Consider the following 23,206-nt stretch of genomic DNA (forward strand, 5'->3'; position numbering starts at 1 on the left):
GTTTTTGAGAATCATGACAGTAACACAAAATAATTTTGCCACACTCGTGTATCATTTTTTTGTACACCCCTACAATCAGTTATTTAGATGTTTGTTTATTTGTTTGTTTGTAGTAGTGGATTGCCTATATTTTAAATTTTAACATATTTGTGGAAGCCAAGTAAATATCAGATGCATGCATTGCCTGTGACCATTGCCAGCGATCACCCAAAGCACATTGTAGTCCCTCCACATGGGGCCATTTGCGCAGTATAGTGTTTAATAAATGACATTCTGTAATAGATATAATCTACATATGACCGATAGCACAGTGGTCAGGGCTCATACCACATGGGTGCAAATGCCATCAACTGTGAACCCTCAGTTAGATTCCGGCAGCCGGACCTTTCTTGCATGTAGTTTCCCTGCTTTATTTCCCCACATGTCCTCTATGTCTGCACTGCTCCTGTCTAATATAGGCTAAATGCCAGGAAATAATCTTAAAAGAAAGATATATTTCACACACACGGCTATACAGCACTGCTGCTTAATGTGCTTCTTAAGGTATTGTTTTGGTTTTGTAATGAATAGAGTGATCCGGGGAAGAACGTCAGCCACTGTTGTCAATTATCACTGTTCTGTATGAGCCATGCTTGACAGAGAAGAATCACAGCCGGCGCCTGGATCACTTTCTCACCCACTCCGCCTTTCCTTCCTCACTTTTTCTCCCATTCATTCTCTGGAGCCTTGGCTGAGTCTCTTTGCGCCTCAATCGCTTGGCTTTCCCCCTACCTTTTCTTTCCGACGCTCACCCACCCACTTTAAATCTTGTTTATTTTTGGCTGCAACTTTTTAGTCACATTGTCAGCATATAAATATATTTCTTTCATTCTAGTATTTTTTCAGCCTCTCCTCTCCTCTCCTCTCCTCTCCTCTCCTCTCCTCTCCTCTCCTCTCCTCTCCTCTCCTCTCCTCTCCTCCACAGAGGGTGTAGTGGGGTTGACAGGCAGTGAGCTCACAGTTGTAACCTCCCTGCCACCATGCCAGGCGAGGCGCCACTTGAGGGTTTGGCTGCAGATTGAATAGCTCCCAGAGATGTCATATCCAGACAGCCTCCCTGAATTACATTTCCTGGTCTTCCCTGCCTGGCTGCCTGCATGCCTCCACCAATCAAATAGCCTGGCGTTGCCATGCCGCTGCCCACACCTCTCTCCCTGTTTCCCCTTTTTCTTGCTTCTTTTTCTCCCTTTTACTTCAGCACCCCAGCTCCCCCACTCACTATCTCTGGGGTGTGTCCCTCACAGATATTATTCCTTCACCACTCATTGACCAATCCAACCACTGTGAGGCAGAGCAGCAGATGGGCGATCTGATTGGCTGTCAGCTTATGTTTATTTCCTTGTTGTCAGGATGTCAGATGAGATAAAACATTGTTCTGCTGCATTTGTCATGTTCTCTCTGTGGGGATCATAAGAAATGAGAAAAGTTCAGGTTATAGGACATGTGGTTGAACAGATTGGCCCACGGCTGTCAAAGGTGTCCCATCGTATAATTTTTAAAATCCATTTTTCTTTTGACTTTTGTTGTTTTTGACCATCTGTCTTAGTTACACATAACCATTGTACCTCATCTCTGCCACTGTTCGGGGATTTTAAAAATCCTGAATTTTGGATTATAATGATAAAATGCTGTCATTACTTCTGTCACTCAATCAGGTCACTCAAACAAACTGCAGTAAAATAAAACGTTGGCGATCTTAACATATGAGTGAGAGTAATACTTGTACTTTTTTATATATATACACACAGACAGGAGTTCAGTTGGATAATATAATAATCTTAGCATGTGTTTAGCCCAAGCCAGTGATCCTCATTGTGGGTTTTCTTGTTACTGTGTATGACCTGATCTGGCCAGAAGGTGGGTTATGTGAGCTGGAGGCAGGAAAGGAGCTCAGTTAGGTTTTGCTCTGAAGGGGTTGGCTCATATTGCTGTCCCTCCATAAATTGATTAATGAGGAACAGCTTCAGCCGAATGGATTGCACACTCCAGATATACACACTCACATGCATGACTTGTGCATGTGAACACACAAATTAAATACTTACAACATCCAATACAAACATGCAACTGCACCCTCTGGAAGTGGATGAAGTTTGGCTTTGTACACTGACAAACAGGTGGTAGATTAGACATTCATACCCGCACAAATACAGACACACATATCCATAAACACACACTCACACCTCAGGTGGTGGAGTGAGCTCCCATGCTGTGTGGATTTGTATCAAAGCCGAGACATAAAACTGAACTGGCAGAGTGGGAGCCGTACCACTCCAACCCTCCAGCCTGCTGACTTGGGTTGAGTCTGTATACATGTTTGCTTAAGAAAATAATGTATGCAAAGATGTGGTTTTTGCTTAGTGGTGTGTATCTTCGTCAGGGGTGTGTTACATTGTAACGTTCACAATAATATTCAGCATAAGTTTTAACGTGGTTTAAAAAATTCACACCGTAATATTGGCAAAAAAAATCTAAGGTGTTGATGTAATGACACCATACTGTTAAACAGCATTACTGTATGATGTATGTTATGTGCTTTAAAAGTAAGCATGGCTGAAAGTGGCTCCATTATGGAGGACTTTGTGTCAAAAAGGAAGCAGGACGTTGTTTGTTTTCAGAAGATCAGATGTACAACAAACCACTGTAGGTTCGTTAGTTTTTACTGAATATTTGATTGAAAACTGTTTATGCTGACATATAAACTAATATTTTCAGTTGTATGTTCTTTAAATCAGTTATAAAGAATTTTACAGTATTTTGTCGTATCGTCAAGAATATCCTGAAATATCGCCATACTATTTTAGGATCACGATGCCCACCCCTGGTCTTTTTGCACAAATCTTCAGACTCTACTCATGTTTTTCAGATCAAGCCTCCAGCTCTTGGCAGAGCCTTTTCTCCACATGTCCTTGAATGTAAGCTGGATCCTAGAGGGTGCTGAAAAGTTCTTGGATTACAGAGAGCATTAATTGCTGGTTGAAATATGTTAGTCTTTATGTGGGTGCATTATCACCCTGCACAATTAGGATTGTCAGAATTTACTCTGGATGACATCACCTCTCATGACGGAGGTGGTGAATAAATCATGGCCAGGATGTTGAGGTAAAAACAGACTTCTGCACCACACACACACACACACACACACACACACACACACACACACACACACACACACACATTTAGTGAAACACACACACTCAGTGACACATTTGCTCAGGCATTTACATGTCATGTGCACAGACTCCGTGTATCAGAGCACGCTGATTCCTACGCAGGCATGCAAACATGCTCACATGTCAGTGTGATGCTTATTATGGTTGTTTATGGAGGTGGAAATTAACATTCTCTATGCTTGTGTCTCTTATGGGAGGGGAAGATACGGACTATAAATCTACTTGATCTGCGTACAATGTCATGGCGTATTACACACCCCCTTACTGTGGCTTTGTCTTGCAGTGATAGTGATACCACATTATTGCGTCTACACACATACACATACTCGCACACAGTTGGCGTGCAAACCCCAGCCGCATAGCTCCCTGTGTTGCCTGTCTCTGGAACCATGCTGAGTGTGTAATGAGCGGAGCTTGAGTAAGATTAAGGCAGATATTGTATGGCGTTGGAGGATTGGTTTCACTTTGAGCCTCAGTGTTGTGGCGGAGCGCACTCCAGTGCTTCTGCTGGTTGGCTGAATGACCAACAGGATCCCCACTGTTCATCTCCTGTCATTTGTCATAGTGTTTTACTCGACACTGCTAATGTGTTTTGAGGCAAACACGTACCACCCATCGGGGGGTATTTTTTCTTTGGAAATGTGAACACTGTCGTAAACTGTAAGGAGGCGCACTGGGATGTTGGCCATGAAAGGAAGAGAGGCCGTGGTAAAGAGAAAAAGTGAAGATAGAAGAGGGCTCTTTTTGGGGAGGTGAAAGAAAGGCTTTAGATTCTGTATGTGATGTGGTTTGCCGGCTCCCTGTGAAGCAAATGAGGAGGGTAGAGGGGAAGTGATTGTTCGAAGAAGATGGTGTTATGGGGAGGAGAGAATCAAAGAAAGTACACAGGGCTTGGAGAGCAGAGAGAGAACAGAGGGAAAGAACAAGGCCACGGAGAGAAAAGGGGGAGAAACAGAACCAGAAAAGTTGAAAGACAGGAGAAGAGGATGGGATGTTTAAGTAAAGGGCTGAAAAGAATAGGGTATGAGGAAAGAAAACTTGAGAGGGAGGAATGGAGAGGAAGAAAGAGAGCACTGTTATCATCTGGAATCTATAGAGAATGGATGGACAGCAAGAAGAGGCTATAATCACATCCATCAACAACACCATCTATTAAAGCCTGCTCTTCATCTACTTTGTCTTCCTCCGTCTGTCTCTCTAAACCACCAGCTCTGGTCAATTCGCCAGCACACTAAATAGAACATCTTTGGAGGGAAAAACACTGTAATATCAATAGTTATGGGAAGGATAGAGAACAAAGGCTACACATCTGGCTCCCTGTTGTCTTGGTCTTCATCCTCCTCCTCCCCCTCTTTTTTTTGCGGGTGACTGTACACTGCAGTGAAATTAACTATATGACATGCATGGACACAGATAGTGAACTTAATGTCAGTGGTACTGTTTTGGTAGGGGGACACAGTGAGGGTTTACAGTATGATTTAAGTGTTATAATGTTCCATCCATAATATACAAGAACATTTAACTTTACTTCCCACCAAGGTGGGAGACAGGCTTTGGCCCATCTGGTAACACCATAGACTGCCTATAAAAGTGGACATAGCCTCCAGGTCTGAAAAGTAAGCAAGTGCGGAAGTGCCTTCAACTGCAATACCACCAACTGCCACCAGGGGTTGGCTCCATAGACTCCAATTCAACTTGTCTCATGAAATACAAAGTCCAAAATTACTTTTGAGTTTTCTGGCGGTCCATCTGAAACTAATCCCATCATTAGTTTGATATTAGGCGTCAAAAAGCCATATTTTGAGGGGGGTGTGTCTGTTTGATTGACAGGCCTGTGGTGCAGTCAGGTTTCCGCTATCGGCGGGCGGGGCATCGTGTTATTGGGTAACAGCTCTGAACTAGCAAGATAGTGAGGGCCAAAATCTGTACACAAGGCTTCACGCACAGCACCCACGATGCATAACAGCAATATTGCTACACATAAATACTGATAAAGGATAAATATAAATAACTATAGAAAAGGCAAAGAGGGGATGAATTGTGGTCATCATTTAATATTAAAAGAACATAATTTATTTTTATAATATATACTATCAAATTATTCTTGTGTCCTCACTTTTATGTCCCAGTGCACTCGAACGTTATGTTTAAAGCCAGTGAACATAGGCCACAGCAGCTGGCAGTAAAGCAGTTTCTGTTTTGGCAGTAACAGTTCAGAAAATGTTTCCAGCAATGCAGTGTGAAAGGAAAAAATTAGAAGAAAGAACAAATGTGCTGCTGAGTCGACACTAGAATCTAATCAGGAGACAAAACAATAAACCTAAATAATAAACAGAATTAAAAAGTATGAAACCGTTTTTTTTTTGTTTTTTTTCTTGAGAGACAAATCTTCTTTTAAATCAAATATTGTCTTATATAGTACTGCTTATACAGTGTTGTATATTAAAGCACCTAAATAGCTCTGGTCTCCCCCCTCCCTCTGTACGCATTGAGCCTAAGCCCTGTCTGCTTAGCGAGTGATAAGCCACTAGGAGGGTTGCCTGGTTGAGAATGCTTCAACAAATTCACTTTGCCATCAAGCTAATAGGATTTTGTTTCTTCAGCTCGTGCTAAACATGGCATCTCTGGACATGAGGAGGAAGAGATGAGGTTTTGGTGATGAAGAGCTGTTCTACGAAGCAGAGAAGACAGCGACTTCAAGGGGGATATACTACACTCTCCCCTCGTCCTTGTCTCTCTCTCTCTCTCCTCTTCTCTCCTATAGCATGAAAATCTCCTCACTTTTTCTCGGCACGGGATCAAACGGCGCGTTCCGTTGGGAAATTCATTTAGGATTCTGGCGTTTTCAGGGGGTGTTTGGGCCAATGAGCTGGCGAGCCGAGCAACATCTGTTTTCATGAATACCTAATGGCTGTGTGTCACCAGAGTCAAACGCCTGCTCCGAGAGACGCTCCCACTGTTATTACCATCGTGGTTATTTAGCCACCAGTTTCTCATTAGGATGTTTCTCTCTCCTGTCCCCTCGGAGGGAACAATTGGATTTGCAGCTTGTTTTTATAGTACGTGCTCGAGCCCTCTACCTGTGTTACAGATTATTTATGTTTTATGTGTGTGTGTGTGTGTGGGGGGGGGGGGGGGGGGGGGGGGCGTTATTTGTACCGTGCCATGTGTGTTTTATTGGTAAGGTGTGACACTTTAATATTATGATAACACCAAGGGAATGCAAAGGCATTTCATGCTGTAAATCAAAGAGGACAATTCAGTGTTAATATCCAGTAGGTGTAGGTGTTAGGGTGTAAAAATGAGGTGAGAGGAATGCTTGGACTGCTCATATTAAACCTGGTTGTAGAAACTGCGAGCCGTTTTCTTTGAAAACTTGAAGCTCAGTGCTTTAGTTTCTAAGACGGTGCCACTGCCTTAGCTTGCCGTGGTAAAGCGCCGCCCTTGCTCATGTTGCTATGGAGACAGTGACAGATAGGGGTCATGGTCAGGTCAATGTGAGGTCTCCAGACATCCAGTTAGAGGTTAAGAGTCAGGCATGATTTTTTGCCAGAGTGAACCACAGATCCGGTGTTCTTATTACACTTAAATTCAACTTTGAAACTATAGATTCACAAATGTTGCACCCATTTACCTTTCCTTGTTGACTTACTGCACAGTGCCGTGACCGCATCTTGGCATTATTTGGAGCGCTGTTTCCCTGGAACACCATTTTCCAACTTAGCAATTTTGTATGTGTGTGTGTGTGTGTGTGTGGTATTGATGATCGTTATACTAGACATGTTGAAGTACTTTCATGGACGACTAACGTCTCGTAAAATGATGAGACAGAGTGTATTGATGTGATCCGGCATAGCTGTGGTTGTAATGCGGTTGTCGCGCTCAAGCCCCTCTAATGCACTATCCTCCTGCTTATTGCATAGTCTGCTCATGTTGTTTGTTCTCAGCGGAACAATATAATGTTTTTAAACTTTTCAGGAAAAGTTACTGCACAACATCAGTGACAGAAGCTACAGTATGTGCTAAAAGGAAAAAAAAAAAAAAAGAAAATAAAGGATTGTTGGAAGCCATGCTGGAAAGGCACACATTTTCACCATCGATCAGCAACCCTGTCCAGTTCAGTATCTACTGTTTCTGCTCTTCTGGAGTCTTTAGAACAGTGTGAGTCCATTGATTAGGCTGTGTCAGCCTGGCGTGTGTGTGTGCGCGCGCGCTGGTAAACTATCCTAATGAAGCCGAGTCCATCCAGCCTAGCTGAAGGAGCAGCAAGCAGTAGTAAAAACACAACAGCTCGTTTGTTCTCAACAGGAGCCGACTTACGAGGCAAATTCCCCGTGATTAAAGGCATTTTGGGTAATTGCAGTATTCTTCTCTCTATTTTAGCAGCAAGAAAATGACACGCTGCGGTATGACTTGTTGGGCCATTGTGGAGAATTTGTCGGGGTACAATTCAGCGGCCTCCCATCCTCTCCTCCCGTGCTCTCTCTTCATCCCCCTTCTCCTTTCCTCTTCATATCCATTAGCCTAATGGACAACTTCCAATTCCCCGTCACAGGGAGAAACATGGCACTCAGTACCGTTCCCCTTTTTCGTTGTGTGTGCGTATGTGTCCAAATCGTACGCGCGCGCTCCTCCATGTGTTTATTGTGTTTCGCGCGTGTCTGACAGAGAAAACGGGCAGGAGAGAACGCGTTGATAAGCTCTCATTAAAATAGATGGCGGTAATCAAAGTGCAGAGCAATTAGCTACGGCTGAGTGGGCGGAGGGTGTACACTGTGTGCCACTGTGTCAGGCCTATTGGTAAACATGGTGATAGTTCACCTCTCTCTGCACGTGGACACGGAGCAAGAGGAGTTACGATATGCAGCCCTGAGGGGCATGCTCACCTCAATTTATCACAGCCGGACTGGCTGTTTTCTTCAGTGCCTGAAACAAGATTCTGTTATTAGACAGTGCTTATTGGTTGTATTATCTCCTCCAGAGAAATCACATTTAATCAGAGTAAAATGCTGTAGTGTATTTTTTTGACAGGATTTCGACGAAATAAGGCTCTGTTTCAGCGTCCTAAAAACAACATTTTTAAATTGACTCATTTCTATCAATAATTGAGGCCGCAAAACCTTATTTTTTTCTAAAACAAGTTAAGAAATCGGACAGTAAGGTAGGAATATGCAAAACAGTTTCCAGTATAAATCCTTTCTTAAAAAGGAGTGTCTCTTGTGAAACAAGAAAGTATTTGAACAATTTACAACACACTGCATCTGGGCATCCCGTGGCTGCAGCTCTCTCTTGCAAATGCCAAAAAGATATAAAGAAAGAAAACCCTTGATTAAGTTGCTTTTGAATGGAAAAAGGTTGGTATACTGCTGCGCGGTGAAACAAAAGTAGGAATTTAATGTCTCAATAATCGACAAAAGTTGATGGATTATAAGGTTATTTTGTAATAAAACCAAAACGGAGGTTGTATTTAGTGATCAAATATTTTATTTGCGCTGTTTTTTAGGGGACAAAGCAAATATTTGTAATTTAAACTTGAGTTGTTGTGGATCAAATACATACAGTATACAGTGTACTGAGGAGTTTCAGTAGATTTTCTCCTGTTCTAGCTAACTGCATGTTTCAGAAATACAAGAGTCACCAAGAAAGCAGATGCATCCCCTGCTTTTGTCCCCCACAGTAGCATCTACCATGGGCAACCGTCTCTAACTTAACTGTTCGTCTCACATGGGCAGACATCCACTAACCTTCTCTCCTGCACTCATGCAGACACACACACACACACACACGCACACACACACATGCACGCACGCACGCACGCACACACACAAACAAGCACACACGAGCACAAACACCACTGTGTCGACTCAGACCCGAGGTAAGTGTTATCGCCATCTGCCACGGGGCTGTGCTCATCTTCTCCTGAGTTATTTATTGTGTTATGGCTGCAGCAGGCTGACCGCGGTAGCAGATAGGGGCGTAGCATTGCTTTTCAGAACCCCGGTTCTTCATTTAAAGGTGAGTATCCTCACTTGCATGTCCTCAGGGAAACTGCTTAGGTGCAGCAGAGGGGAGGAATAGCGTACGGCAGGGCGAAGAGATGCTGTGTTAGTGTTGTAGGGCCAGTTTGGTTTCCGCTGGAAACCGAACAAGCTCCTCTAAAATGCTGTTTGTGCATGGGCATCACGGAGGCCCGTCAGTGTTGGCAACAGGCTGTCCATTTGGATGAACTTCAAGTGAATAACTGCCACTTAACCTCGCAAAGTGCTAAGTTGGCTTTTTCTTCTCGCGTTTTCGATGGACAAATCGACTGGTTTGCAAGTGACGCTTGTTTTTAGAGATGGTGAAATTGTTGCCTGATATTGTATGCAATGACAGCCACGAGTTTACAGGTGGATTTATATCAGATGTCCACAGAAATAAGATGCAGCTTTGAAGTCAAAATTATTTATTGTAATGCGTGTACCTCTAGGACTACCGCTGTCTTTATATTGTAACTTCTGCCACTTACTGGAACTCTGGAACTGTTTTAACCTGCAATTACAGCTGGAGAAAATGCTTAATTCAAGGAGTAACTTCACTGAAGATGAAGGTAGAGAGGGGCACATACAAGGCCCTCGGTGTTTCTGTTTTCCGTTAGCTGCCCTGCAAAGTGTGCTCATTTTCTACTTTCGTCTCCTTTTTCCCAGACAAAAAAAAAGAAAAGAAAAAAAAAAAAAAGCACAGGTTGGACAGGAAAGCTGAGGATGATGGGCATTTATGGCTCAAGTTATGACCCCATCGGCACAATTTTGAGCGGGCCGATGACAAGCTGCTGGAATGCCCCGCCGTTTTGCCGAGTCGTTTGAAAACATGATTAACGGTGGTGGAACACAATAGGAATGTGATTCTCATTTGAGCAGCGCGTACGATCGGCTAGCCTGGGAAATCATCCAGGTCCTAATTGCTGAAGCAGACCCCGATTCAGACTGCTGAAAGTTACACACACCACACACACAAATACACATGCTGAAATAGAGGTAGAAAGTGTAGCTTACACCCTTGGCTTTTAGATTAACAATTTTGTCATTTAATCAAAGCAATAAACAAATATGGATTATGAACACTTATTTATGACTATTTGTGAGGTGCTGCAGCTGCAAATTGTTACTTTTTAGTGTGAATGTAAATTGGATGTATTTACTCATTTCTCATCAATTTATCTTTTTTTTTTTTAATCAAACCCATTCAGAAATAAGTGTCCTACAAAAACACAGAAAAAAAAAATGAAAGATGCTGAAGCATACTGAAAGAAGCACATTTCTTTCTTTCTTTAATTTTTTTTTTTTTTTTTTTTTTTTTTTTTAGTTCTTTAAGTTTTCATTTACATGAGATCCATGACTTTCTAGGAGTACAGCCAAAAAGAAAAATTAGACTGTTATTATACTGTTATAGAGAACAGTTTAGTTCAGGCATTTCATAATTCACTTTAACCTTTTATTCGATTTATAATTTCAAAGAGTTTTGTGCAGAAAATGGCAAACTCGTTATCATGATGAGAAAGTAAATACTGATACTGAATTTGCCTTTTGATGATAGTTTTAATTAGATTTCCAAGTACACAACAAAACAACAGCGTAAATCTACACATATTAGAAGGTCAGCTCTTTCAGAAGCCGTGAACATGTTCCCTGTCATTCAATAAACCCTGCTTTGCTTCATTTCAAGATTGTTGCTTTTCCTCAATATCAAGTATTTGCTTACTGAAGAGCTCTTTTGAGGTATTGGATATTTTTATATCCGTTTATATTAGCCCAATGAAAAAAAGTCTTAAAGCTTTTTTGTACTGAGGATTCCAGAAACTCAGTGTTGCACATCGCCTGAGGAAGCAGAACCTTGCATTCTTACACTTGCATATGGATTTATGGGTCATGTAAAGAAAATTTACAGCAAAAATCATTTTGCAAGAGCGTTCTCCACAGAAGTAAAAACCCCATCTTGCCTTGCTCTCCTCCTCTTTGCTGCTCCGCCCTTCCATTTCATTAAGTCTAAAGACAGCCGTGGAAGTCTGAAGTCTTGTCTGTCACCACTGCTGCCTCCTCCTTCTCCTCCTTTTATGTTTCCAACCTCTCCCGAGACCTTCAACCGCTTTTCTTTATACATTTCATGCTTACTTTCTTTCTTTTTCACACTCTTCTTTCGAAAATCATCCATTTCTATTTCCCTGCTCCTTTTGTGTGGCTAGACAGCCGTGTAATTGTGAGCTGTGTGAGGAGCGGGATGAGACGAGGGCTTGTGTTGGTCGGCACTGTGCTAGTGTACCTACCTACAGCCATTCTCCCAGCAGCGTCTTTGTTCCTGCTTCATTGTGACTGGCTAGCTAAAGAGAAGCGCTACACATGTTGCTTGGCTTCGAGACTGTCTGCACTCTTTGTGATAAATATGGACCTCTTTTTCTCTCAAGTATTGTTACTATTCTTCCTCTTGGTGCCTGTCTGCTTGGATACCTCTGGCTGTGCTGCATAAAAGAAGATTAGCTTCACCTCTGAGAGACACATGCATGCATTTACACAAGCACAAACAACACACTGTGCAGTGACACGCGTGCGCGCGCACACACACACGCACACACGCACACACGCACACGCACACACGCACACACGCACACACACACTGTTTTGGGCTGTGTCTCACTTCATCCCTGCTTTCTTGTCCTGCATCTTCTTCTCGAGCCTTGCTGTAAACCCGTCCCAGTGTGCAGGAGAGTTGGTTGAACTGGTTATGTTTGGAAGTCTCCATCAGTCTGCTGCACAAACATCATTTTAGTGACAAAAATGAACTTGTTTTATACCACCTGACACATGTTTGATCATTGCAGTACTATAAGAAACAAGGTTTTGAATTAAAACACAAGTCTGAGTAAATTGCTGATGGCAACAGCAGTTGTTTGACTAAAAACATCCCATAGTGTTGAGTTTTGATACTTCATAACAATAGAAGAAATATCACACAGTGCCCAGTTTAAATCTTAAATTAGCATTTGGGCTGTCTAATTTACTGTATTACCATAGCAACATCCTCGTAGAAGAGATTAGGTTTGATCAAACAGTGAGACAGGATTAAGGGTTGATCACTCGGCTTTGTCAAGCTTTAACCTCTGATTGTACGACAAAACGCACACGCATGTGCGCAGTTACACACAAAAAATTGAGTCAAAGACCACCTGTCCATTAGGAAAGCTTTAAACGCAGGGTATAGTCAGTCCTCTGTTTTTTCCCCTCACGTTTCAACCACTGGTGAATGTTGCACAAGGCCCATACAACGTGAGGGACTTTTGTTGTTGAGTCGTTGATGACTCACCAGAGCTCCTTGCTGTAAGGGTGAAGATGAAGAGGAACCTTCTTCACTATCGTAGCCTTGAGTTGAAAGTCCATTTTCCTGACCCTCAGGATACCACAGATGTAATTTACAATACGGGTCTACTATTTCCCTTTTATTATTCATCTCTTCTCAGTTATTAAAAAAAACACCTCATAATACTTCATAACAATGATATCCAGTGTGCATAAACAACATTTTAATAAGATGGAGTATGTTCTTTTCTTTTTTTTTTTCACATTTTTGAAATGAGTCGTAAAGACACCATAGTAGTTTTTAAAAGCCAAGATATTGTTCAGTGAATTAATATACTGAACGCAGTTTCGCAGTGGAACCGAGCAGAGATTGAGGAAATGTTTAAGAGTAAATTAAATTCCAGAATATTAAAACAGATGTTTAAAAAACATCGAGGCTCCTCGGCTATTGGCATTTTCACCTTAATCTGCACAGTTTAGCTTGTCAAATCTTCAGGCCTCTTTTACATGTGAAGACCCTGGAAAATGTTAATATTAAGATAAATAAGCAGTGATGTAGTTCTCATGGTTTCAAAGTCACATTAATGAGTTTTTACCTTAAAAAAAATTCCAAGGGAAGCGTGATTAAATATCACCAAAGTGTTTTTCTCCTGAAGATATGAAGAAATAAAGCTGCATCCAGCTCTAAGTTTTTTTTGAAATATTATTAAATTGTTATTTATTCTTACCAGTATTAAACAGAATATTGGTGCTCAGTAATGGGGTAACACATTTTTTCCTCTCTTTCAAGTATACACTGCTATATCAGTGAGGAACTCTTATTTTTTTTTACAATGATTCAGCTCCCTATCCTTCAGGGTGGCGTCAAACAAAGGCTTTGGCAGGCAGCAGTAGCTCGCTGGCAAGAAAACAGAAGCAAATATAAAAGACGTTTTAGGGTTGAGCAAAGTCTTCCAAGGTCCGGTATTGTGGGTCCAGTAATTCAGTTTAGATTTAAAAGGTGTGTATGACTTTGCATTTAAGCATGAGAAATTTCCCCAAATCCCTGATACATCAAGAATTTCTCCAAATCCCTGATACGTCAAGATCTGAGCCAAAGTCTTATTTTCTTTGTGTGCGAGTGTCAGATTAAGACTGAGAGAGGAGCGACAGGTTTATTGTTTACCTCTGGCTGTTTGTGCCGACAGTGCGGTGACAGTCAGCCTCACGCTGACCCCTGATGAGGCTCACTCCTTTTGGTCCTGCATCCCCTCCTGCCTGCTGGTTACACTAATCACTTACACATGCAGTACTTAGTTGTCATGGAAACAGTTTTATTGTCATTTTATTGGAAAAAAATGGCCTTGAGCTGTGTATCAGCTACATAACCATAACAAAAGGCTTTCTCTGGACTTTTTGTTTGTATTAGTGTTATTCCTTCGAGCGTGTTTCTCTCCCTGTGGTAGCAGAGACAACATGGTTAACTTTCTCATCTTATTGGCTTCTCATCATCATTTGTGTTCTTGCACTTTCCTCTTGTTCATCATCCTCGTCAATCATCCTCATTAGCCTCCCTCCTTCATTTTTGGCATTTTGTACTGTCTGCTTCCTCTCGTCCGCTTATCGTTTCCTCACAAATTTCACACACAGCTCAATAACTTCAGTTTTTTTTTTTTTTTTTTTTTTTTTTTTTCACTCTTTCCTGACTCTCCAATTTTCTGACACAGTTCCATCATCCTCCAGTCTACTGTTTCTACTATTTGCATCTCACACTGTATTCTCATCATTGTGATTTTTCTATCACTTCATCAGCCTACCTCCTATGCTGCCGCTTTTCTTCATCCTCTGTCCCACACGCCTCCATCAGCTGTGTCATCTTATCTTCATCCATTCTCTGCTCTCCTCATCTTCTCAACCACCCTCCTCAAATATGTTTTTCTTTCTACAAACCCTCTAATAACTCATTTTTTTTTCTCTTTCTCCTCGTTCTCCGACCTTCCTCACTTTTCCCGCAGCTTATCCAGCTCCGACCACCTTGCAATGCAGTTGGACTTGCTCTACTACGTCCTAATGCTTTACTGTGAGAGTTACCTCCTGTAGCGTAGCCTGTATTGAAATGATCAGTATGCACACCATATCCGACTCTGGCTTTTGTCACAGGCTCTGTACATTATTGAAAGAGATCAGATCACTAATTCATGTAAGCAGAACCTTGTTTGGTTTGGGTGAGGTTTCTTGAGGGCCTTTCATGTCGCGTGCACCGTGCCTTAGCCATCACTTCCCACACCTCAGCTCCAGCCTGCCTTGCCTCCTTTGCTGTCTCACTTCACCTCGCTCCGGCCTTGTTAATGGCCCCTTATTCTTTCTTCTTTTTCCTCCCTCAGTTTCCACAGCTATGTCAGTCTCCCGTGATGTACCACCTCTGCTACTGTATAGAGATTTCTACTCACTCCGTTTCCTGCTGTACTTGCTTTCCATCTTTCCCGTTCCCTCCCTCATTCATTGATGTCTGATCTAATTGCTTTTTCTCTGACCCTGGGGACCCGGGCAGAGTGTAACAAGCTCCCAGAGGATGCACTCCGCCTCGGTCTTCGTCGCAGCATCCCCGAATTGCTACTTTCATTTTATCTGTTTCCTCGCCAACTCTTTCCAGCGCATCCATTCATTAGCAGCTCTAATGCTATAGCCCCAAGACACACTGCATGATAGTGTGACCCTGCAGGCCTAACTGAATCTAATCGAAGGCTGACCGTAAAATAAGATTGGGTCAGGACTGACCAATTGCAACAGGTCTTCCTTCTATTTTGGAGTGGAGTTTTTCTCATCCACATCATACAGTGGGTCAAAGACAGAGTGGTGGATAGAAAAAGCAAGAAGGGCGGGATGGAGTAAAACTGAAAAATAAACAGGGAGAGGTGGCAAGGGAGAATGAAAAAAAAATGGGAAAACGACAACCTGATAACGTGAAAAGACTCACAGGAACACTGCAACAAAAATTTAATAGAAAAGGTGAAATATAAAGATTCAGCCCAGTGAACTGAAGCAGGTGGGCCGATGGACATTTGAACAGCTCTGGCTCCACTCAGAAATAAGGATTTTAGAAATATGACACACATTTTAACTTTTCATCTTTTCTTTCTTGATCCTGCAGTCTGATATATCACACTTCAAGTGACATCCATGAATTGCGGCACCTTAAATAAATCCGGGTGCAAAAACACAAACTCACAAATCATGCTTTGTTCGAGTGGAAATTGTTCCGTCCTGAATTCCCCCGTTGGTCTGCATCCTATTTTCACTCATGTTTGCTCGGCAGTGAGGATGTGGCATAAACAGCATGAATGAAACGAGGCTCAAATTCTCTCAACAAGTCCTCGCGCTTGCATCGCCCGTGGTGAGATAAGCCAGCGGATACTGAGCCAATATGAGCAATACATTTCAGAATAACCTCAGTTGTCACTCATACTGTGTGTATTCAGCGCACATTCTTAAAGAGCACACCACAGCAAAATACCTCAATATTGTTGCCGTGTTTCACTCGACAGCTCAGCATTACCAGTTTTCCCCCGCCTCTGTTTTCACACACGAGAGCTGTACAGTATGTGTGTGTGTGTGTGTGTGCGTGCATGCGTGTGCGTGCATATGCATGTGCGTTGTCTTTTTCTGTCTCATACATTTTCATGATAGAACACCAGTAGAAAGATCAAAACATTTTCTCCTGAAGGTTAATAGGTCAAATGCATTGATCAAAATCTAGTTGTTGCACACACTCCTCTCATTAGAGGCATTTAAAGAGAATCATTTGATACAGATACTCTGATCTTCCCCTCGGCCTTCCCCAGTGAATACTTTCTCTCATGCACGCACACGCACACGCACACACACACACACACACACACACACACACACACACACACTCACTCACTCACTCTCTGTTGGTCCTTTGGGCTCAGGCAGTCAGCTTGAATGCAGATATCCCTCTTTGAAGTGCGCTAGCCTACAATTAATGTGTGTGTGTGTGTGTGTGTGTGTGTGTGTGTGTGTGTGTGTGTGTGTGTGTGTGTGTGTGTGTGTGTGTGTGTGTGTATATATGTGTGTGCGCTCACACGCACAAATACACACGTACACTCCCGCTGTGTTAGTGCAAGCATCTTTAATCAGATGAGGTGTTTAATTATTAATGTGTATGTTAAAAGAAGCAGACGAAGAATATGTGAAAAGCTATAACCCTGCAGCAGTACTGTTTAACCTTTACTGTGGAATAATCCCATGTGTGTGTGTGGGTGGGTGCATGGGGGAGTGTGTTTAAGAGAGAGATGGCTGCTGTATGGATAAACGCATTGTGGTGTTTTTGTGACAATTCAAAACTGCCATCAAGCAAAGGTGAAACACAGTATTGATCTCACACACACTTTCCATCAATGGAAACCAAGTTCTGGTGCTAGTTTGTACCAGAAGGTTCAATTTGCAAACCTTCTAAAACTAGTTCTTAGAAGGTTTGCAAATTGAACCTTTGCTTTCCCCGGGCTATTAACCATGTTATCACGTCACTGTATATGTCTCTGCTTTCATTGTAACGTTAGTGCCCACTTCAAGCACACAAACAACAATGGTGGCATACTTCAAGTTTGTTAATTAGTTGTTAATAATTGTGTTATGTTATTTTTTCCATTTTTCTTTCTTTCGCATCTTATATGGTCGCACTTTGGGTCCGTGAGGAATGACATTTTGTTGAGCTGTGTATTTGTATGTGGATGAATGACAATAAAAGCTAATCTGAAATTGAAGTTCCTTTTAGATTTACATTGAGGAGACGGTTTGTCTCCTCCACTAACCACTGGTTTGTCATTTTGAGATTTTAAATATATGCTGAATCAGTTTTTTTTAATTTTTTTTTATTTTTTTAAATGGTTGTCACATGTCACGTTAACTGTCTTGGTCCGTCATCGCAATCCCTCCCCCAGCCTCTGACATAAGGGATTCTTAGTTCAAGACCAGCCAACTGTTGGTGCTACTCTGGAACCATTTTTCCTGGCCTGTCAAAACACAAAGTACTGCATCAACATTCAGGGCCGGCTCCGAAACCGGCCATCGAAATACTTTGGTGGAAAATGGACTAACAGATGCCTCAGGTGACATGTAAACATTTGTTCTTTCCCTGTGTCTCTCTGTAGGTGTGTGGAAATCATTGCCAAGGAAGGGAGAAGTCTGAAGGAGCTCTACCTTGTGTCTTGTAAAATCACCGACCACGGTAGGATACTTTCAATCACTGTCCCTTTGTTGCAGTCTGCCTCCGACATTATTATCATAGCCATTATTGCCCACGTTCGCTTCCATGACTCAGGACTCATTGTATTTTTACGGCTCGCCCCTTGTGAGACTTGCAAACAGTAAAAATATTATTGAAAAGTTTCACACAGAAGTAAGTCATGTTAGCTGGATTTCTTCTGTGCTGTTCACACTGTAGCTTGAGATTAAAGACGCACCAAGTCCTATCACTCAGGCTCCATTAAAATCCACACTTTAGTGAATTCCTATGAGAGCTTAAATATTGTGATTTCTGGAGTGAAATTCAGAGCACAGGTCGTAACGTATGTGATGACTGTTTCTGGCAGGATTTCTACGCGTTTGCTTGTGTTTGTGGATTAGAGGTGTTTGCATTGTCTGACAGGAGCCATTCATGGTGTCTTCCTTCCCAGCATACATGCAGTCAGCTTTTACTATCCCACTAGCATCATTCCCTGTTTTTATTTTGTTTACATCACCTTACTCCTCTGCTTGATTCCATTCAGTAATATGTTCTGCAGAATATTTGAGTCTTATCATCAACCACAGTACAATTCACAGCTTGAGTTCTTCAATACTGAAGCATCAAGAGTGCCGTGATGACTAACACTGCTTGCATGAGCCTTTATGTGGCACTGTTTGTTTAGTTGTTGCAATGCTGTTATGTGTGTGTTTGTATGTGTGCACCGTTCAAATTCTGCAAAAGACACTCTTAGCTGTGCAGCAAGCTGCTGTTTTTAAGGATTTACTTTTTACAAGGAGTATTGAATATAACAGAATCTGGAGATCTTTTTTGCAATTTATGTTAATTACCGTTACCGTTGCAAATCAAAATACCAACAATCTGCTTTGTACAATACTTGAAACAAAAGTCTGTCTGGCATGAAGCATGTTTGCTTGAGTTTGATTGTCGGAAAGTTTAATTTGACTTTGAGTTCCATGTTCTTTCAACAGCTCCTCTTTGTGCTTGTTTCTCTTGCTATTATGTTAAATTAATGTGCCATTGTCTGAATGATTTACACGTTTAAAATTTCACAAAGGGACTAATTAGATACTTAACTAATGGGTCTCTTGCTTGTTTGTCAAATGTGTTTTTTCTTAAGTTTGATAACTTCTGTGAGATTATTTAACTCGATATGTTTTAGATGTTGTCTTTTACATGATCTTGCTTCAGTTGTCTATTTTTCAGCTATATGCTGTCTAAATGATTAGTTTATTGAAAATTGCACAAAGAGACTATCAAGATAAAAGAGAAAGAAGCCTTCTGCTTGTTAGTCCCATGATATTTTCTCTACTGTTTAGGGTCGAGAGTTTAGGCTCTGTTGCCATCTGATTTTGTTGTGGGCCTGCAAAACCCAGAGGCATTCAGTAGTGACCCTATACAGATGAACTTGACCTGCATGAGGTTGTAGTTGTACCCTTTACATACATATTGGCCTGCTTAAATGCATCTTCACTCCTATCCATTGATACGTTTTGCAGTTGCACTTTTCTTCTGTTTCTTAATTGGTTTTCTGTCTTTGCGGCCTTTGCCAATTTGTGATGTAGGTGGGTAATTGTAGTTAAAATGTCTGTTAAATTAAGCTGAATTCTCATCAAACTGGAGCAGTAGCATGTTGGGAGGAGAGTAAGAAACTCCTCACTAACAACATTGGGCTGTGAGGGGATTTTCATGTAATGGCCACACTAATACAGATCGCATGTTGCACAACAGCTCAAAAATACTTCAGGCATTACAAATGGAGCAAAATACTGACAAGAGTCACACCCCGAAACGTTTCATCTGTCTGGCCCCACAAACCTCTAAAGGTCTAGAAGAGCCTTTACAGTAAATAATTTCATACTATCCCTGTATGTGGCGAGCCAGCTGGAGAACAGTCCGAGCAAAAGTGTGCAGGCGTATTATACAGCCGGTGAGACACTTTCTTGCGTAGGGCACCATCTTTAAATGCAGAATCCATATCGTCTACATGCATCCACGATGCTGACCCATTCACATACATGCAATGGCAAACCATGTCATGATATGATGGATTAATGTTAGACTGTGCACTTAGAGATACTCCAGAAATGTACAGCTCCAATATTGGCTTCTTTTTCTAACCTAACTGACTTCTATCACCTTTTGGGGACCCTACATCTTTTGCCTTTCACTATAATAATACAACTGTGCCTATTCTGTTGTCGTTTTACTAAGTAGGAACAACATATCCGAATGCCAGGCACCAATTGCCCGAGGCTTCCCCAAACAAGTTGTGACTCTGCCATGTGTGTTGCAGAGTGTAGACTTCACTTGTTACTCTCCAACATGAGCTGCAGTTTACTGCCCATTTCTTATTTTCCCAGTTACAGTAACAAGAATCACCTTGACCTCTCTGAAACTGAACTGAACTGTTTCTGCAAGTGTGTGAAACATTATGTGGGCGTGTGTCTACTGGGGCTTGATTAATGACTCAGAGATCACAATAGTACATTAAACCAGGAATGTGCACAGCCACCCCCGTACATAACGTTCTCTCTCTGTGTGTCTCTCTAATCATTTTGACCAAGATGAATTGGTGATATCTGATCTTCTTCCTTCACTAATGACCCCTGTGGCCCTCTTTGGCCGACGATAGGGTCTGTGTGTATTTATGTTTGTGTGTGCATTTGTGTCCTTCCAGGACAGAGATGCCTGTCAAATGGAGCCCTGTGCTCTACCACAATGATTGGTGGATTTCCTGCTTCAGTCTCTGATAAAATTAAATAGCTGAAATGAGATTTTACATCTGCCAAGCCTGGCCTCTGTTTTTCCACCCATCTCCTGTGCTAATTATTTTTTATTAATGGCCTCTCTGAGTGCATTTGAGATGTCCACAAGCCTCTTACGTTTGAGTGTTCTGTTTTTTCCTCCCAGCTTTTCCTTCCTGTGCTTTTATAGGAGCTTTGAGGACAGGAAGAGAGAGACATAAAGACGTGTTTAGATGGCAGAAAGAGAGAACTGGTGATATGTAATTTTACTCCAAGTGCAGATGGTTTTAACATATTATTTTGTAAGGAAGAGGAAACAAATAAAAAAGTGAGGATAGAGCATTTTTGGCGTAATGATCTTGCTGAAAGCCTTATTAGTGCTATGGGGAAGAAAAAAAAAGAGCTTCTCTCTCATTCATCAAAGAACATCAAACTAATTAGCTTCAATAACATTTTGGTTGCAATCAAGGCAGTATAGAGACTGGTTAAACACCTGGATTTTGTGATGAACATTTTCTACGAGGTTGATGCATTTCAGCAACTGGGTTTCACACCTTTGATGGATGATAAATGATGGGCACACTACTAAGAGATTTTGTTAAACGCTAAAAGCATTCTGTCCAGATCTCGTCTGTCTTGCATGTCTTGTTTTCTATGATACTTAATCTTAGTAAACACATCCTTTTTTTTTTTTCTATCTTTTCAAGCACTGACACTGTAACATGAGCCCATAAATAAAAAAACAACTGAAGAAGAAGGATGTTTTTAGCACAGAATATACAATTCACTTCTATTGTGAAAATAGAATAAATAAGACAAATGAACAATTCGTTAATAAATGGAATTAGAAAGATAAACAAAGTTTGTTCAACAGTATAACACACTTTCCCGTTCATATCTCATACTTCACTTTTTAACATTTCTATATATCCATACTGTACAGAGGTACTGTCCAGAAACAACTTATGAAGTATGCCCTCGACTAATAAGACAAGGAGTGCTCTGTTGTTCTTGGAGTCCAAAAACAAGGCAGCCATATGGAGTACATTTAGTATTACCCGGGGACCCAAGGTTATTGAGATAATACAAGTCATCTTTTCATAGGGGGACCCTACAGCTGAGTCTTGACCCTTTGTTTAAGAACTCCTAATCTACAAAGTGCCCACTTATCACTCTGGACTTCCAGGACTGCAAAGACACTTTTCAACACTTTAGTCATTATACATTCAATTGTAGTTAGGTTATAGTTAGTTTGAGTTGGAGATGGTGCGGTCTAAAAACAAATTTCCTGTGTTGTAGATTTTGTGAAAATAATATGTGACATGTTTGAAAGTAAAGAAAGCCAGGCCTCTCCGAATCTCATGAGATCTGATGAGGGTTCAACTGAAGTTACATGAGATCATTTTAAGGAAGTATTTTTAAAGGAATTAACATTTAAAAACAATGCATCCTTGCCCTCTCTTCCACTAACTGGAAAGATACCATGTGGTGTCTCACCATAGTGATGTGATTTCCTGAACTTCATAACATACAACACATCCCCCCCCCTTTTTTTTTTATTTTTATTTTTTATAACTTTTCAAACATACTACAAAATAAAACAAACAAAATACGTTTAAGTTCTTTATCCCTCTTGTCACCCGGATGGCAGAGTTTCAGTTTGTCCATTTCCCTTGCAGAAATAAAAGTACCACTATAACGCGGGTGTGAAAGCCGATCCTGATGAGAAAACCTCCTGAGCCTCTCTCCCAGTGCTAATCAGATCTCTACACCGCCACTCTCTTCCACATTGACCGACTCATACCCAGGCAGGCGCCCTCAATGTATCTTCAACACACCTGGATAGACAGTGATACCTCCTTGTTTCCTATCACTCTCGCGCTCATCGCCTGTGTGTGCTCCTTTTGTTCTTACGTCTGTGTGTTTTGCATTCACATGCATCCATTTGTGTGTCTGGACTGTGTGTGTGTGTGTGTGTGTGTGTGTGTGTGTGTGTGTGTGTGTGTGTGTGTGTGTGTGTGTGTGTGTGTGTGTGTGTGCAGCTACCTGCTCTTATCTTGTCCCTTGTAGCCCACCTGCTTTATCCAGAGACAAAAACAGAGACCTTGGCACCTCCGTTCCTTACATATGGTAATTCTCCTCCTTCACCCACATGCCTCCCCACGATCCTTTACCTTGTCAGTCACGGCCTCCCGTGTACATCTGTGCGAATACAAGATCGAGTGAGACACCTGTGGGAGTCAGTGCACAAGAGAGAGAGGGAAGAAAAGAAGAGGCTTTGGTCTGCTTTTAGAGGACTTCAAGGAAAGCTGGTATAGAGTTGCGGAGTGGGAGGAATTATTTCAGGCTTCCAGAGTGATGGAAGTCAGAGGCCTCTTCTGTTTTTGCATGTCCACTGTTAGGCGACTGACATATTGAACACTTACAATTCTCAGTTGAATCGTCATTCCAGAATATTAGCAGACTCAAACAAACACATCCTGCTATGTGCACTGCAAAACAGAAAATGGAATCTAAAGATGAAACTTTGTAGAAACCCGATGATATATCCAGTGTTTAAATCGGTTTACTTTCAGGTTCTGGGTTAGTTTTCCATAAACTTCCCTGACTGGCGTCTTCTTTCTAACAAGGGCTGCTGAAATTCTATACAGATTATTCAGGGGAAAATTC

At 41.7% G+C, this 23,206-nt stretch overlaps 1 protein-coding gene across 1 annotated transcript in view; it reads left to right on the forward strand.

The window, feature by feature from the left end:
• Nucleotides 1-23,206, forward strand: part of fbxl17 (F-box and leucine-rich repeat protein 17) — a 221,453-nt gene that overhangs the window by 137,415 nt on the left and 60,832 nt on the right. Inside the window, exon 9 of the mRNA XM_069138868.1 lies at nucleotides 17,695-17,771. Within this exon, the coding sequence (XP_068994969.1) occupies nucleotides 17,695-17,771 (77 nt within the window). The remainder of the gene's footprint in view (nucleotides 1-17,694; nucleotides 17,772-23,206) is intronic.

The sequence above is a fragment of the Embiotoca jacksoni genome, unplaced genomic scaffold, assembly GCF_022577435.1.
Source record: "Embiotoca jacksoni isolate LCO1_2020_lvr unplaced genomic scaffold, fEmbJac1.0.p SCAF_8, whole genome shotgun sequence".
NCBI lineage: Eukaryota > Metazoa > Chordata > Actinopteri > Embiotocidae > Embiotoca > Embiotoca jacksoni.